Source organism: Pseudorasbora parva, chromosome 19, assembly GCF_024679245.1.
Source record: "Pseudorasbora parva isolate DD20220531a chromosome 19, ASM2467924v1, whole genome shotgun sequence".
NCBI lineage: Eukaryota > Metazoa > Chordata > Actinopteri > Cypriniformes > Gobionidae > Pseudorasbora > Pseudorasbora parva.
Window position 1 is genome coordinate 38743223 of NC_090190.1, and position 13708 is coordinate 38756930.

At 35.2% G+C, this 13708-nt stretch overlaps 1 protein-coding gene across 2 annotated transcripts in view; it reads left to right on the forward strand.

Moving 5' to 3' along the window:
- Nucleotides 1-13275, forward strand: part of stm (starmaker) — a 17251-nt gene extending 3976 nt beyond the window's left edge. The window contains exons 7-24 of one of the 2 annotated variants that reach the window (XM_067425707.1): nt 1-12; nt 601-636; nt 2712-2756; nt 3015-3101; nt 3185-3223; nt 3307-3351; nt 3623-3661; nt 3930-4001; nt 4463-4525; nt 7233-7973; nt 8051-8095; nt 8996-9049; nt 9407-9448; nt 9546-9584; nt 9769-9810; nt 10074-10127; nt 10206-10277; nt 12520-13275. The exon at nt 1-12 is cut by the window's left edge and continues 24 nt beyond it. In XM_067425707.1, coding sequence (XP_067281808.1) covers nt 1-12; nt 601-636; nt 2712-2756; nt 3015-3101; nt 3185-3223; nt 3307-3351; nt 3623-3661; nt 3930-4001; nt 4463-4525; nt 7233-7973; nt 8051-8095; nt 8996-9049; nt 9407-9448; nt 9546-9584; nt 9769-9810; nt 10074-10127; nt 10206-10246 — 1496 coding nt within the window. In that variant the 3' untranslated portion in view covers nt 10247-10277; nt 12520-13275. The remainder of the gene's footprint in view (nt 13-600; nt 637-2711; nt 2757-3014; nt 3102-3184; nt 3224-3306; nt 3352-3622; nt 3662-3929; nt 4002-4462; nt 4526-7232; nt 7974-8050; nt 8096-8995; nt 9050-9406; nt 9449-9545; nt 9585-9768; nt 9811-10073; nt 10128-10205; nt 10278-12519) is intronic. The other variant, XM_067425708.1, reaches the window with a different exon arrangement.
- Nucleotides 13276-13708: the final 433 nt, after the last annotated feature.

Sequence of the window (13708 nt, forward strand, 5' to 3'; positions counted from 1 at the left end):
CTGAGAAACCAGGTCAGTTTCTGCCAGAGAGCGTCTAGACATACAGCACAGAACAGAGAGAAAGAACACACGAAGCCTTTCACCAGTGCCAACAGGAAGCATTGATATCAAGATAACACACGGAGGAGTGTGATAACGCAATACACACACAGATTAATGGTTAACTGCTGTGTGTTCAACATCAGTGAACTAGAAGAATCGGTATCAGTTTGAAAAGCAGGATGTAGTCAGTCAACAGGAAAAGATTCAATGAATTAAAAACAATCATTTACGTTTGCCGTCTCGAAAAAGCGTCACTCTCCATCTTTTTCTGAATAATTCCATGGAAACTGGACAGAAAGCACAACAAATGTTTCTATTTATGGCCCATATGATCACCTAATGGTCTTTGGTGATGCTGTCAATCGGGATAAACTCTTTTAATTTATTCAATTCTTATATTAGTATTATGATGTTGAATTATACAGCTGAGCAAACTTGTATGTTTACACATAAGTTATGATTTTATTGAATGAAAAGCACTTTTAATGAAACTAGGAACATAAAGGAGACGTGACTAAATGAACTCTTATGCTTTTATAATGTTCTGTCTTTCTAAAGAGGCCGATGGTGCTCCTGACTCATCCGACACAAACAGTAAGACTTCACTTCTCAAATCTTTCATTACAATTTTATTTTGATGATCCACTTTAAACATTCTACTAAATATAATAACTATCAGAGCTGGGTAATAGTCAGTTACTGTTTACAAATTACACAACAAAAATCGTAGTAGGTAAGTAGGTAGTAAGTAATGTATTCACATTACTCTTAGATTACTAAGAGTTTCTTAAACGTAAAGTTTCAAGCTTTACCTGCATGTCAAGTGACCATTAACCAGCATCAGAAAACCACAAACCTATCATTATTTAATTAATTCATTTTATTATTAACTTAACTTGTTAACTCAAAATCGAAGAGCTTACTTAAAGTAAATATCTTAAGTCAAAGAGGTTCAGCAGACAAAAAAGGTTGAATTATTCCTGCATTGCATGTAAATATAAAATGATTAAATATTTGAATGTTTTTGAAAGACAAAAGCCATCCAAATACAGTAAAAGATGGTTAAATGACTCACTGAATAATTCTCATAATAACTAATGTGTTCATCATGAGTTGATTCGATATGCAATGTTGAGAAAACATTTCACACAAAAAGAAAGAAATTAATTGTGCAAATCCAGTAATCAAATGCTATAGGTCTCAGTTTTCAGTGAATATATATAAAATATTATTACTAGTAATATGCATTGCTAAGGACTTAATTTGGACAAATATAAAGGTAATTGTCTCAATATTTATATATTTTGTACCATCAGAATCCAAATTTTCAAATAGTTCTCAGCCAAATATTGTCCTAACAAACCATACATCAATGGAAAGCTTATTTATTCCGCTTTCAGATTATGTTTATATCTCAATTTCAAAATATGTACCCATATGAATGGTTTTGTTGTCCATGGTCACATTTAAGCTATATACATATTTTATTATAATTCATAAATAATATATTTTAAAGTAAAATGAAAGCTCTGACAGAGCTTCTAAATGTAAATGACCAGTAGACTCTTTTTTTTTTATTTAAGAAAAGAACATTTAAAAGACATTATGAAAAAGTTGCTGCCTTTAAGTACAATTAAGTACAATCAACTTAAATTACATGAAACTGAGTCTTGGATAACTCATAAAAACTTATAACTTATTTTGATTTGTTAAAATAAAAAAAATCTGTAAAATATCCAAAAACCACTAGGCCAGTATTATATACGTTGTTCACTTGAGTACTTACAATATCCCCAATTGCTATTTTAGCCAATGATCCAGGATTTCTGAGGGAGTCGCCTGTTGTTTGCGTCATATCTGCGTTACCCTCAGTTTACAGTTTTCTTTTGCAGAAACGCTTTACTCTCACTGCAGTGTCACAGCAGCTGTTGAGCAAACACACAGAGTAACGTAATTTTCAACACACTCAAAAGTATCTAATGTGATAAACAGAGCTGCGTTACCTCATACTCATGACCGGAAAAGTGGAAATGGTGCTGCGACTGTGGCATAATAAAAGTCCCGCTGTTCACGTGCCGTGTGTTGAGTTCATCTCATTAACTATCTCTCCAGCGGCCTCGCTCAGCTCCTCAACACTCGGTCCTGCTCTGCTTATACAGTAACATTAATAATCACTTCCATGAACATGATTTCTTCCCGAGTCCTATCCCGATTATTTTCCACCGGCTGTGAGGTGAAGACCACATGTCCCAAGATGCTGAGCTCAAACTTGGCATCATCAAACTACGCCTTTATTTTGAATAGGCGCCCTCTAGCAGACGGAAAAGTTGCATAGTGCAGCTTTAATGTAAAGTAAAAACATATGTTGTCAAAACTTATAGATCATAGATTTTTGAGTATTTTAAAATGTAATATAATCTAATAACTACAATTTAATTTTTGGTATCTGATTATGTAGCACCTACCTCTCATTAGAGTATTAGTAGACTGTTAGGTTAGGGTTAGATATTAGTGTTCAGGTCAGGAGAATAAGTTGACTTGTTGTTGCGGTGTTACTTAGTTATTAATGTCTAGCGGACCATCAAAATAAAGTGTTACCAAATCCTTTACTCTGAGCAATGAATCACTCAAATGCACTTCAAACTAACTAACATCTGGACTGATTTCAGATGACACAGGCCTGGATGAAGCCACCAGCGGCCCAGATTCAATAGGTAGAACCGCTTCCTAAACACACAACAACAATGCTGTATGTTGATTTATCAAAAGCATCCCTCACTTCCTTAAAAAACTGTCCAATACAAAAGGACCATGACATTACCTTAAGTATAGGTTATGAGATGAAAACACATAAGATCCAAAGACATTCTGTTCAGATATAGAATTCATAACAATAGTAAAATGCAAAAAATAAATGTATTGGTGGTGTGCAATTATTTATTTATGCGTCTTGATTTAAATGTCTTTATCAGACACAACAGATATTGATGTGGACAAAGACACAGACACAGAGACTAACACAGAAACCGATGCATCGCAGCAGAAGACAGGAGATTCAGGTGGGTGAAAGCCTGATATGTATTACTATTTTTATAAGATACAAAATCCACGTGTGCAAAACCCTTTCCTTTATCTGCTGCAGATGAGAAGAGTGAGAAGCCATCAGCGGAGGACAGCGCAGGTACGAGAGATCACAGAAACACACATGTGAAATCAGATCGTATAAGATGTAATTCAATTTAAATGTGTCGTATAATATTTCAGATGAAAATCAAGTTGATCCAGGTTCAAAAGAAAAGGAATCAGCAGGTAAACAAACACCCAGAATAAAGACAGATTTACCTGTCCGTCCAACTCAATGCTAAAATCACAATATGAAACGCTAAATTAATAACTCACACATAACTGATTGAAAAATAGGAATATGTGTCATACATTTTTTAATTAAAACTAAATTAAAAACTATTAACTATGGTTTTCAGCAATTGAAAAATAAAATAAAATGTAAATATTAGATGAAAAACAAGCCCTTTAAAACATAAAAGAATGAAAACTCATGTCTCATTATTAAACTTCACAGAAACAGACGAGAAGGCAGAGGCCGGTTCAGTAGAGACAGGTACAGATTTCTCTTCTCATGCAGAGCCAGAGCGTGTTCCTGTAGCTGACTCTTGAACAATGTTCTTATCAAGCCACGCTCCCCTCTGGCGGTAGTTAATGGTTATACAGTGAGGAGGAGGACTATGTTTGGTTGCCATGAACATTGTTCAAGCACCAACAAAAGATGTTCCAGGAACACAACACGTCCTATTTGGTACGGTCACTCCTTTCTCACAGCAAATGATTCATTCTTACTGAAACGATCTTGGCATGCTCTGTGCTTTCAGACGGGGATTCTGCCAGTGTGGAGAAGAGCGAGTCTGATGACTCACCTGATGATGCAAACAAAACTTCTACAGGTATTCGAAATTACTGCAGAAATACAGTGTCAAATCAGTGTTATTTTGTATATATATATATATTTTTTAAAAAAATGTATATTTTGAATTGGTTATTATTTTTAAGTTTTCATTTTTCATTTTAGTTTAAAATTTTTATAATTCTGTTAAGTGCTTTTGTCACTTTTATATATATATATATATATATATATATATACATACACAATATATTTATTTAATAATTTAAATATTTGTATTTTAGCTTTCATTTTTTATTTCTGTTTAAGTTTTAGTATATTTTTCAGCTTTACATTTCAGTTACCAAAAACTATTTCTAATAGTTTAAAAGTTAACAAAACTGTGTCAAATTAGTTTCCTTGAGCTTTGAAACATCTTTCACAATAATTCGATTTACTGAACTGAAATAATGAACGTGTGATGGATCCTGAAGTTTGAGGTGTTTTGTGTTTGCTCTGATGCAGAAGGCACAGATGATTCGTCTGACAAGGATTCTTCAGACACAGATGAGCAGCAGGACTCTGATGGTGAGCTTAACAAACACAAAAGAGCAGAAATGTGTCTGGTTTCTATTCTTAACAACCAAACAACAATACGATCTGTGCTCTTCACAATCCCTTCAAAGAATAATCACAATTCTGTACTAACAAAGTGCACTTTTTTTTTTGTATCATCAAAATACTATGATAGTTTTTATTATTTTTCTATTTTATTTTTAATTTGAGAAATGTTGTTGTGTTTTTGTATTTTTTTAACAGCTTTATTGATATTTATTTTGATGTATTTTTAGGACATATATATATAGGAACACCCTGCTATTTTGCAAGTTCTACGTTTCCTACGTAGAAATCATGGAGGGGTCTGAAATTGTCATCATAGGTGCATGTCCACTGTGAGAGACATAATATTTAAAAAAAAATTCCAGAAATCACTATGTAAGATTTTGAACTATTTATTTGATACACCTGAGAAAATCAATGTTAATATTTGGTACAGTAGCCTCTGTTTGCAATCACAGAGGTCAAACGTTTCCTGTAGTTTTTCACCAGGTTTGCACACACTGCAGGAGCGATTTTGGCCCACTCCTCCACACAGATCTTCTCTAGATCAGTCAGGTTTCTGGCCTGTCGCTGAGAAACAGAGTTTGAGCTCCTCCAAAGATTCTCTATTGGGTTTAGCTCTGGAGACTGGCTAGGCCACGCCAGAACCTTGATATGCTTCTTACAGAGCCACTCCTTGGTCATTGTCATGCTGGAAGACCCAGCCTTGACCCATCTCCACTGCTCTAACTGAGGGAAGGAGGTTGTTCCCCAAAATCCCGCAATACATGGCCCCGGTCATCCTCTCCTTAATACAGTGCAGTCGCCCTGTCCCATGTGCAGAAAAACACCCCAAAGCATGATGCTACCACCCCCATGCTTCACAGTAGGGATGGTGTTCTTGGGATGGTACTCATCATTCTTCTTCCTCCAAACACGTTTAGTGTAATTATGACCAAAAAGTTATATTTTGCTCTCATCTGACAACATGACTTTCTCCCATGACTCCTCTGGTTCATCCAAATGGTCATTGGCAAACTTAAGACAGGCCTGGACATGTGCTGGTTTAAGCAGGGGAACCTTCCGTGCCATGCATGATTTCAAACCATGAAGTCTTAGTGTATTACCAACAGTAACCTTGGAAACGGTGGTCCCAGCTGTTTTCAGGTCATTCACCAGCTCCTCCCGTGTAGTTCTGGGCTGATTTCTCACCTTTCTTAGGATCATTGAGACCCCACGAGGTGAGATCTTGCAAGGAGCCCCAGTCTCAGGGAGATTGACAGTCATATTTAGCTTCTATCATTTTCTAAAGATTGGTCCAACAGTGGGCCTTTTTTAACCAACTGCTTAGCAATTTCCCCGTAGCCCTTTCCAGCCTTGTGGAGGTGTACAATTTTGTCTCTAGTGTCTTTGGACAGCTCTTTGGTCTTGGCCATGTTAGTAGTTGGATTCTTACTGATTGTATGGGGTGGACAGGTGTCTTTATGCAGCTAACGACCACAAACAGGTATTTTTTCAGATGATGTTTCTCACAGCGGACATGCATCTGTGATGACAATTTCAGACCCCTCCATGATTTCCAAGTGGGAGAGCTTGCAAAATAGCAAGGTGTTCAAATACAACCCTGGTCAGACCATATTTCATATTTAATTGTGATTAAAATGTAAATTTAATTAAGTGAGGACGAGTCTATTCAGCATGATGTGACAAAATATTTATTGTGTCAAAGCTGATTAGTAAAAATTATTAACATTATAAACTTGTGGAGTGATAGGATTTATAATTTTTATTATTTAAATCTGAATAATTTTTTATTATTAAATCTTTTTAAAGCCTAAATAAAGTGCTTGTTAATTAAACATTTTGGTTGCACTTTATTGTACAGTTTGTGTACTTACTACTTACCCAAGAAAGTACTGGAAAATATAATATAATATAATATAATATAATATAATATAATATAATATAATATAATATAATATAATATAATATAATATAATATAATATAATATAATATAATATAATATAATAATATAGGATTTAAGGTTAGGTTTAGGGGTAGGTTAAGGGTTATTACCCAATTATTGTAATTACTATAATAAGTGCATAGTATGTACATGCTACCAACATTTTTTGTACATGGTTCCATGGTAAATCTATTTTTTTTTTTGCAAATGTACCATGGTAATACCATATTTTATAGCATACAATATGGTTTTCTTTAAAGTGCCTTGGATTGCTATGTGAATAGTGACTGAATAGTACCAGCATTACCACGGTATAAGGCAGTACCATGTTATTCTTGGAAGTGCCTTGAAATATCATGTTGCATCATCTGACAAAATCACAGAGTTTGGGCTTTATTGGTTTATCAAGCCATTTGTTTGTAATAATGACTAATGTCAGTTTGATGATCTATATTACTGAAATTATGGATGCATAATTAAAATCACTTTAAAAAGGAAAAATACAGTTAAAAGCAACATAAAATTACAATGAGAACATCATAATTGTGTGCTTGGGTAATTGGTTTTAATGGCGAGACTTTTGTTTTTGTAATCAGGCTCTCAAAAATTATATAAAATTTGGATTTAGATTTTGCGGCCAACATATTAGTTATCGACTTATAAAATAATTATCAGTATCAACCAACGTGGATGCATCCCTAATTGAAATATTAACTCTTTACATGCAGATTCTGACAAAAACAAAACAGATGAAAAGAGCGATGAGAAAGAAGAGAAAGACGAGAAAGACGAGAAAGATGAGAAAGACTCCAGCAACGACACAGAAGACGAGAGTCCAGAAACCTCTGAGACGCCAGACAAAAGCGACACAGACAGCGACTCGGATACTGATGAGGTGAAAGACTCAGACGATTCCAAAGACCAGGATTCAGATTCAAAAGACACAGACAGTACTGAGAAGAAAGAGAAAGAAAAAGAGAAAGAAAAAGACCAGGACTCTGACAGCGACCAGGACACGGCAGATTCCCCTGATGCAGCCGATGTCAAAGACAGCACTGAGGATAAAGACAAGGACAGCAGCGACTCCAAAGACACAGACGATGATGGAGACAGCGAGAAGGACACCAAAGAAAAGGAGGAGACCAATGACAACAACAGTGACGAGGGAAAAGATAAAGAAGATGAATCCAAACCAGACGAACAGGACAAGGAGGACGCCACCTCGAAAGAAGACGCCACCGACAGTCAGTCTGACGAGAGTCCGCTAGAGGAAATGAAAGAAGACCAGCAGGAAGACAAACCAGATTCTGACAACTCCAGCCTGGACTCAGACTCAGACTCGGACTCAGACTCGGACAGCAAAGATAAAGACCAGGACAAAGGGAAGAGCAGCACAGAGTCCGCAGACACAGAAAGCTCTGACAGTGACAGCAAAGGCGACACGGACAGCTCAGAAACAGGAGGAGAAGGTAACATTACATCCTCTCTGTTTGGCTTTCATCAAACCACAGTATGAATCGATTGATGAATGTGTTTATCCCCACAGACACTGATGAAGACGATGTCTCCAGTGTGGAAAAAGAGAAACCAGGTATTTACTGATATATACACAGGCCCATTTCCACCTCAGAGTGAAAAACACATACATTTAAAATAAGAAATAAAGCCATATTGAGCTGTATGAAGAAGATTGAAAAATTGAAAGTTATATTATAAAACCTAAATTGCATAGTATACAATCATTATGTGTGATATAAAATTACAATTTTAAAGTTAGATTTTAAACATAATAAGATATAAAGATAATTGCAAGATATGAAGTCATTATTGAAGATTTAAAGTATAATTTTGTGAGATATAAAGTCATAAATTAATATTTAGTCATAAATTATGAGGCATAGTCATAAATGTGCGAAGTCATAATTGTCATAATTGTGATATTTATAGACATAATTGTGAAATATAGTCATATTGTGAGATGTAAAGTCATAATTGTGAGATATAAAGTAAGTGTGAGATATTAAGTTATAATTGTGAGATGTAAAGTAATAGTGTGATATATAAAGTCATAATTTTAAGATATAAAGTAATAGTTTGAGATATTAAGTTATAATTGTGAGATATGAAGTAATAGTGTGATATATAGTCATAATTGTGAGATACAAAGTAATAGTTTTGATAAAGTCATAATTGTGACATATAAAGTCAGAGTGTGAGATATAAAGTCATAGTGTGAGATATAAAGTCATAATTGTGATAAAGAAAGTTATAGTGTGAGATATAAAGTCATAATTGTGAGATATAAAGTTATAGTGTGATATATAAAGTCTTAATTTTGATATATAAATATATACATTTACACTGTGAAATAGAAATAAAAAGACAAAAAAATAAAGATAACTTTTTTCTCTAGATATAAACTTGTCTGCAGCCTGTCACTGTTACAGAACAAAGTTGGGAAGGTGTAATATATAAATGTGTAAACCTACAGATTCTCCTGATGGCGCATCAATAGAGACGACTGACTCTGATCCTGATTCCAGCGGTAAGACAAACCACAGCCTTCACTGATCACATGTTCTGGGAAGAGTGAAAATCAGCCTCAATTAAAGCCAACTGAGAACCAAATTCTGATCGGTGATGTGAAATACTTTAAATATAAAAAATATAAAGCAATCAGGCACTGGTTAAGCAATATAAAGAGTTTTACTGTACGTTGCTTGCAAAAAAAAGTGCATTTCGCCAGAATACACGGCTACTTTTGAATGGCCGTCAATGGACAAAAAAGTTGCATCACGGCATTTTTGATTTCAGCATGAACAAACAAATGACCTCACTAAAGCCACGTGTGTAAGATATTGAGAAGTAATAACAGGCAGTAATAATCTTTTTCTTCTTTTAGTTGAACCTGACAATGACTCAACAGATGCCACGACATCACACGGTAAATATGTTCATTAATCAGTATGTAAGAGTGAAGTGATACCTTTGTCATTCAAAAAGTATTAATGCATGTTTCTTAAATTTGTTGTCAACTCCAGAGGAACAGACTGATGAAAACAGCCGAGATGTTTTAGACGGTACGTCTCATGTTTCTAAAGCACTTTATTTTGGGTTTAGTGTTGTTTACCATTTACTAACCCTAACATCGCCACATAACATCCAAATCATGTCAGATATTTTATAAATAATAAATAGTACAAGTAGCAGTTACCTGTTGGAAGAAATCTGAAAGCCTTACTTCCTTGGCATGTTTCTGTTTAGATGACGATGCCCTTGATGAAGTCAGGGTTGAGGATGGCACGGGTAAGTCAACTTTGTTTCGAGATTTTTCTCCCAAAATTCCTTAGGAGACACAAATGAGACAGATGTCGACATAATGTAGGAATGTAGATCTATAAGACTGGCGCTAACATCATAACTAATATGCATGAACTAATAAAATACATTTCCATCAAATATGTTTAAAAAAAAACGCTTAAGTTACGTGGGATAAAAGTGTCTGCCAAATAATAATAAATGTATTCAATTTGTTCATATTGAAAGCATTTGATTGATCCTGTTTACAGATGCTGCTTCTAAAACACCCGATGAACCAGATCACTTTGATGACACAACACAAGGTAATGATGGTGTGAGGAGTCTCTGCTTAAAACACTTACACTTCACACACGCTAAAGTCTGCTCCTGTCTTTCTGAAGGGTCAGATGATGGCAGCAAAACCCCAATGCCAAGCTCCTAGCGACCAGGACTCTACTAAAACATTGTAACAGGTACCATGTGATCACATATCAAAAACTCTGTTCAAACCGATGTAGTGTCTACATAAGCCTTACTTCATAAACTTCCCTTAAAAGTCATGAAACCTTACAAGTGACTACTAAAAAAGTCACATTATGAGATAAAAAGGCATATTCTCCCGGTTTCACAGACAAGACCCCCACAATAATTGGAAATTGCCATAATTTATGAGTGCGTGCATAATATATACTTAGATAAACATTTAATAGTTGTCAACTGTTTAACGATGGATATGATTAACGACACATAGTAACATACAGTATTGCAAACTACTACACTTTTTATGTAATTTCGCCATTTTGTATTGAAAATATGCTATAATTTAAATTATGACATGTTTTTTTTTTTTTTGGGGGGGGGGGGTGACATACTAGATATACAAATATTATTTGCAATGACTATAGATTTTTAGATACAAATTTAATGCAAAAAAATTAAAAACTTGAATGCCCTCTTGAGTCATTTTTAACATTGGGAAGTTCCAGACCCTTCGTTCTTGAAACCCAAGTTCCCAAAATGAGCAGGCCACAATTTTTAAAAAATTCTTTTTTTTATTTCATCACTTTATTTTTATTTATTTATTTATTTTATTTTATTATAAAAAAAATCTTTTTTTTTTTGGTTGGGTAGTGTTTTCCCCAAGTGCTACATCACCTTGTCTTGACTTTAAAGTAGTGCATATTCACGTATATGAATGGTAATTGAAGCATACTGTATGTTTTATACACAGTGAAAATAGCCTGAATTTGAATCATTATGGTTGTCAATAAATGGGCTGCTAAATATAATTTTGGCTTTAATACAATTTTCCCAATTAATAGGCAAAAATAAACCTGGTGACCTCCATGATTCCTGTTCTTTCTGACAACAAAGCACTTGACTACGACTTCAGAACTGGGAAAAGGGACATTTTCAATAGCACGTGAAGGCAGCATTCAAGTCACAATAAACGAGATATAACGTCATTATACCTCATAATGTAGGGTAGTGTCTACATAAGCCTAACTAAATAAACGTCTCTTAAAGTCATGAAACCCTAGTGACTGAATTCAAACATTCAGAAACGTTTGTAATGGTCACTCATGCACATAAGGCAGCTTACATTTATTCTATGATCCTAGGATAACAATGCAAAACACTTATGAACATAAAAATACACAGCAGTTATGTTATGTTGCTAAGCTAACCACAAAAGGTAGCCTATAGAATTGTAATAACTGTTTATGGACATTTCAGCAATACAATCTGACAACATGGTATCATACAAGTATTCACATAACTAAAGCTTCAGGCTGGTCCACGCAGTAAATAATCAAGCATTACCTCTTTCAAAAGGTGATTGGTTCATTTTTACTGAAAGGAGGGGTTTCTATTCGTCTGAGTTCTTCGTCCGCCATCTTGAATGATTTGTTATTGCAATCTGTTGAACAATGAGCATATAATTAAAGGCAATTATAACGTCAGTAAAGCCTATATCAAACAAACAAAAAGAATAAAGCACATAAAAAGGGGAAATCAGCAAACTTGATAAACAATTAACATCCATTTTATGCATTATAAATGTATCAATGGTGTAAATCTATCTATCAAGTAGATTCAACGTCCATTTATATATATATATATTATGAGTAACTTATTACTTATTTTCAATCAAAAAGAGGAAAGACAGCTACCTAAAACATTTACAACAAGATTTAAAGTAACATTATCGCCCCCTGGAGTCCTGGGGGTGTTACTGCCAGAATAACACAAGAACATTCATGACCTCATGGATTTACTCGCATAAACAGTTTAGAATTTGGCACAAAAATGTGTCGAGCACAAGACGCCTTAAAATTCTCTCTAATTAGGCTGTTCACAAGGTTTTGGAACAGAGCTATTGTTAAACAGGGCGGCAGTGGCTCAGTGGTTCATGTAGGTTGTCTACAAACCAGAAGGTTGGTGGTTCAATCCCCGGTTCCACTTGACCAAGTGTCGAAGTGTCCTTGAGCAAGACACCTAACCCCAGCTGCTCCCGATGTGCTGGATGGCGCCTTACATGGCTGACACCGCCGTCGGTGTGTGAATGGGTGAATGTGAGGCAAAAATGTAAAGCGCTTTGGATAAAAGCGTTATATAAATGCAGTCCATTTAAACATATAATAAGAAGACACAGCATGTATCGTAAAACACATGATATATTCACCATATGATTGCTTTTCTTTCTCATTGCAGATGTTTCCTGGAGAGACGTAAAAAGAATCAACTGAGACAGTCAAGATAACCAGAGTTTCACATCCCATTTAAACACATTGACACGTCCCTCTCGTCCTCCCCCTCCCTCTCTCCCTCTCTCTCTCTCATATGGTGAAGGTTCCTTTCTAAGGGTTCTGGGATTCAGATTAAATTATTTGGCTGTTTGGTGTACATTCCATTTTTTAACTTTGTCCTAATTCTAGAGCGTTTGATATATTCATTTTACCGATGTTAGATGCATGATGAGCAATGAGGGTCTGGAACTTCGAACCTCATGAATTTGTGTGTTTGCGTAGTCTAAATATATTTCATTTGAAAGTGACACATTAAACCTAGAGAGTAGAACTAACTGAAGGGATTTTTGAGAAAGCTCCAGAGACCAGATGATTGGGTCATCAAACATGTCCTGGTTTCTTTGGTTTGTCCACACGGTGTCCCCATCCTTAACACTGCAGCTGCTACGAGAGCCTTCTTTTCCTGACTCTCAGATGAACGCCGGCCTGAACTCGCACGCAAAATGAGATCTTTTCATCCAAAAAATGATTTAAGAATGTACAGTCAATTTCTGATAGAATCGCTGATGTCTATGTCTCTGTGGAGGAATACTAACAAACTAGCAATGTAAGAGCACAGATTGTTCTGAAAACTGTTAAAAAATAATGTTGTATAGATTTAAAGTCATTTTAATATGTACACAGGGAGCAAATCTAATAAAGACTGGGTTGTCAGAAAACCGTGAAGTTTGTGTGTGTGTGTGTGTGTGTGTGTGTGTGGGGCATGTTTTTGTGACATATGAGGACACAAATGTGTATAATGACATGTGTATGACATAGGTATTACAAGGAGAGGGTGAAATATGAGGACATTGGCCATGTCCCCACTTTTCAAAAGGCTTATAAATCAGGATACGTTTTTTTAGAAAGTAAAAATGCAGAATGTTTCCTGTGATGGGTAGGTTTAGGGGCAGGGGCAGTGTAAGGGGATAGAAAATACGGTTTGTGCAGTATAAAAACCATTACGCCTATGGAATGTCCCCATATGTCACAAAAACGCGCGTGTGTGTGTGTGTGTGTGTGTGTGCGTGTGTGTGTGTGTGTTTGTGTGTGTGTGTTAAACCCTAGTTAGTTGAAATTGAATAAAATTTACAGTTTGTACAGTATAAAAATCA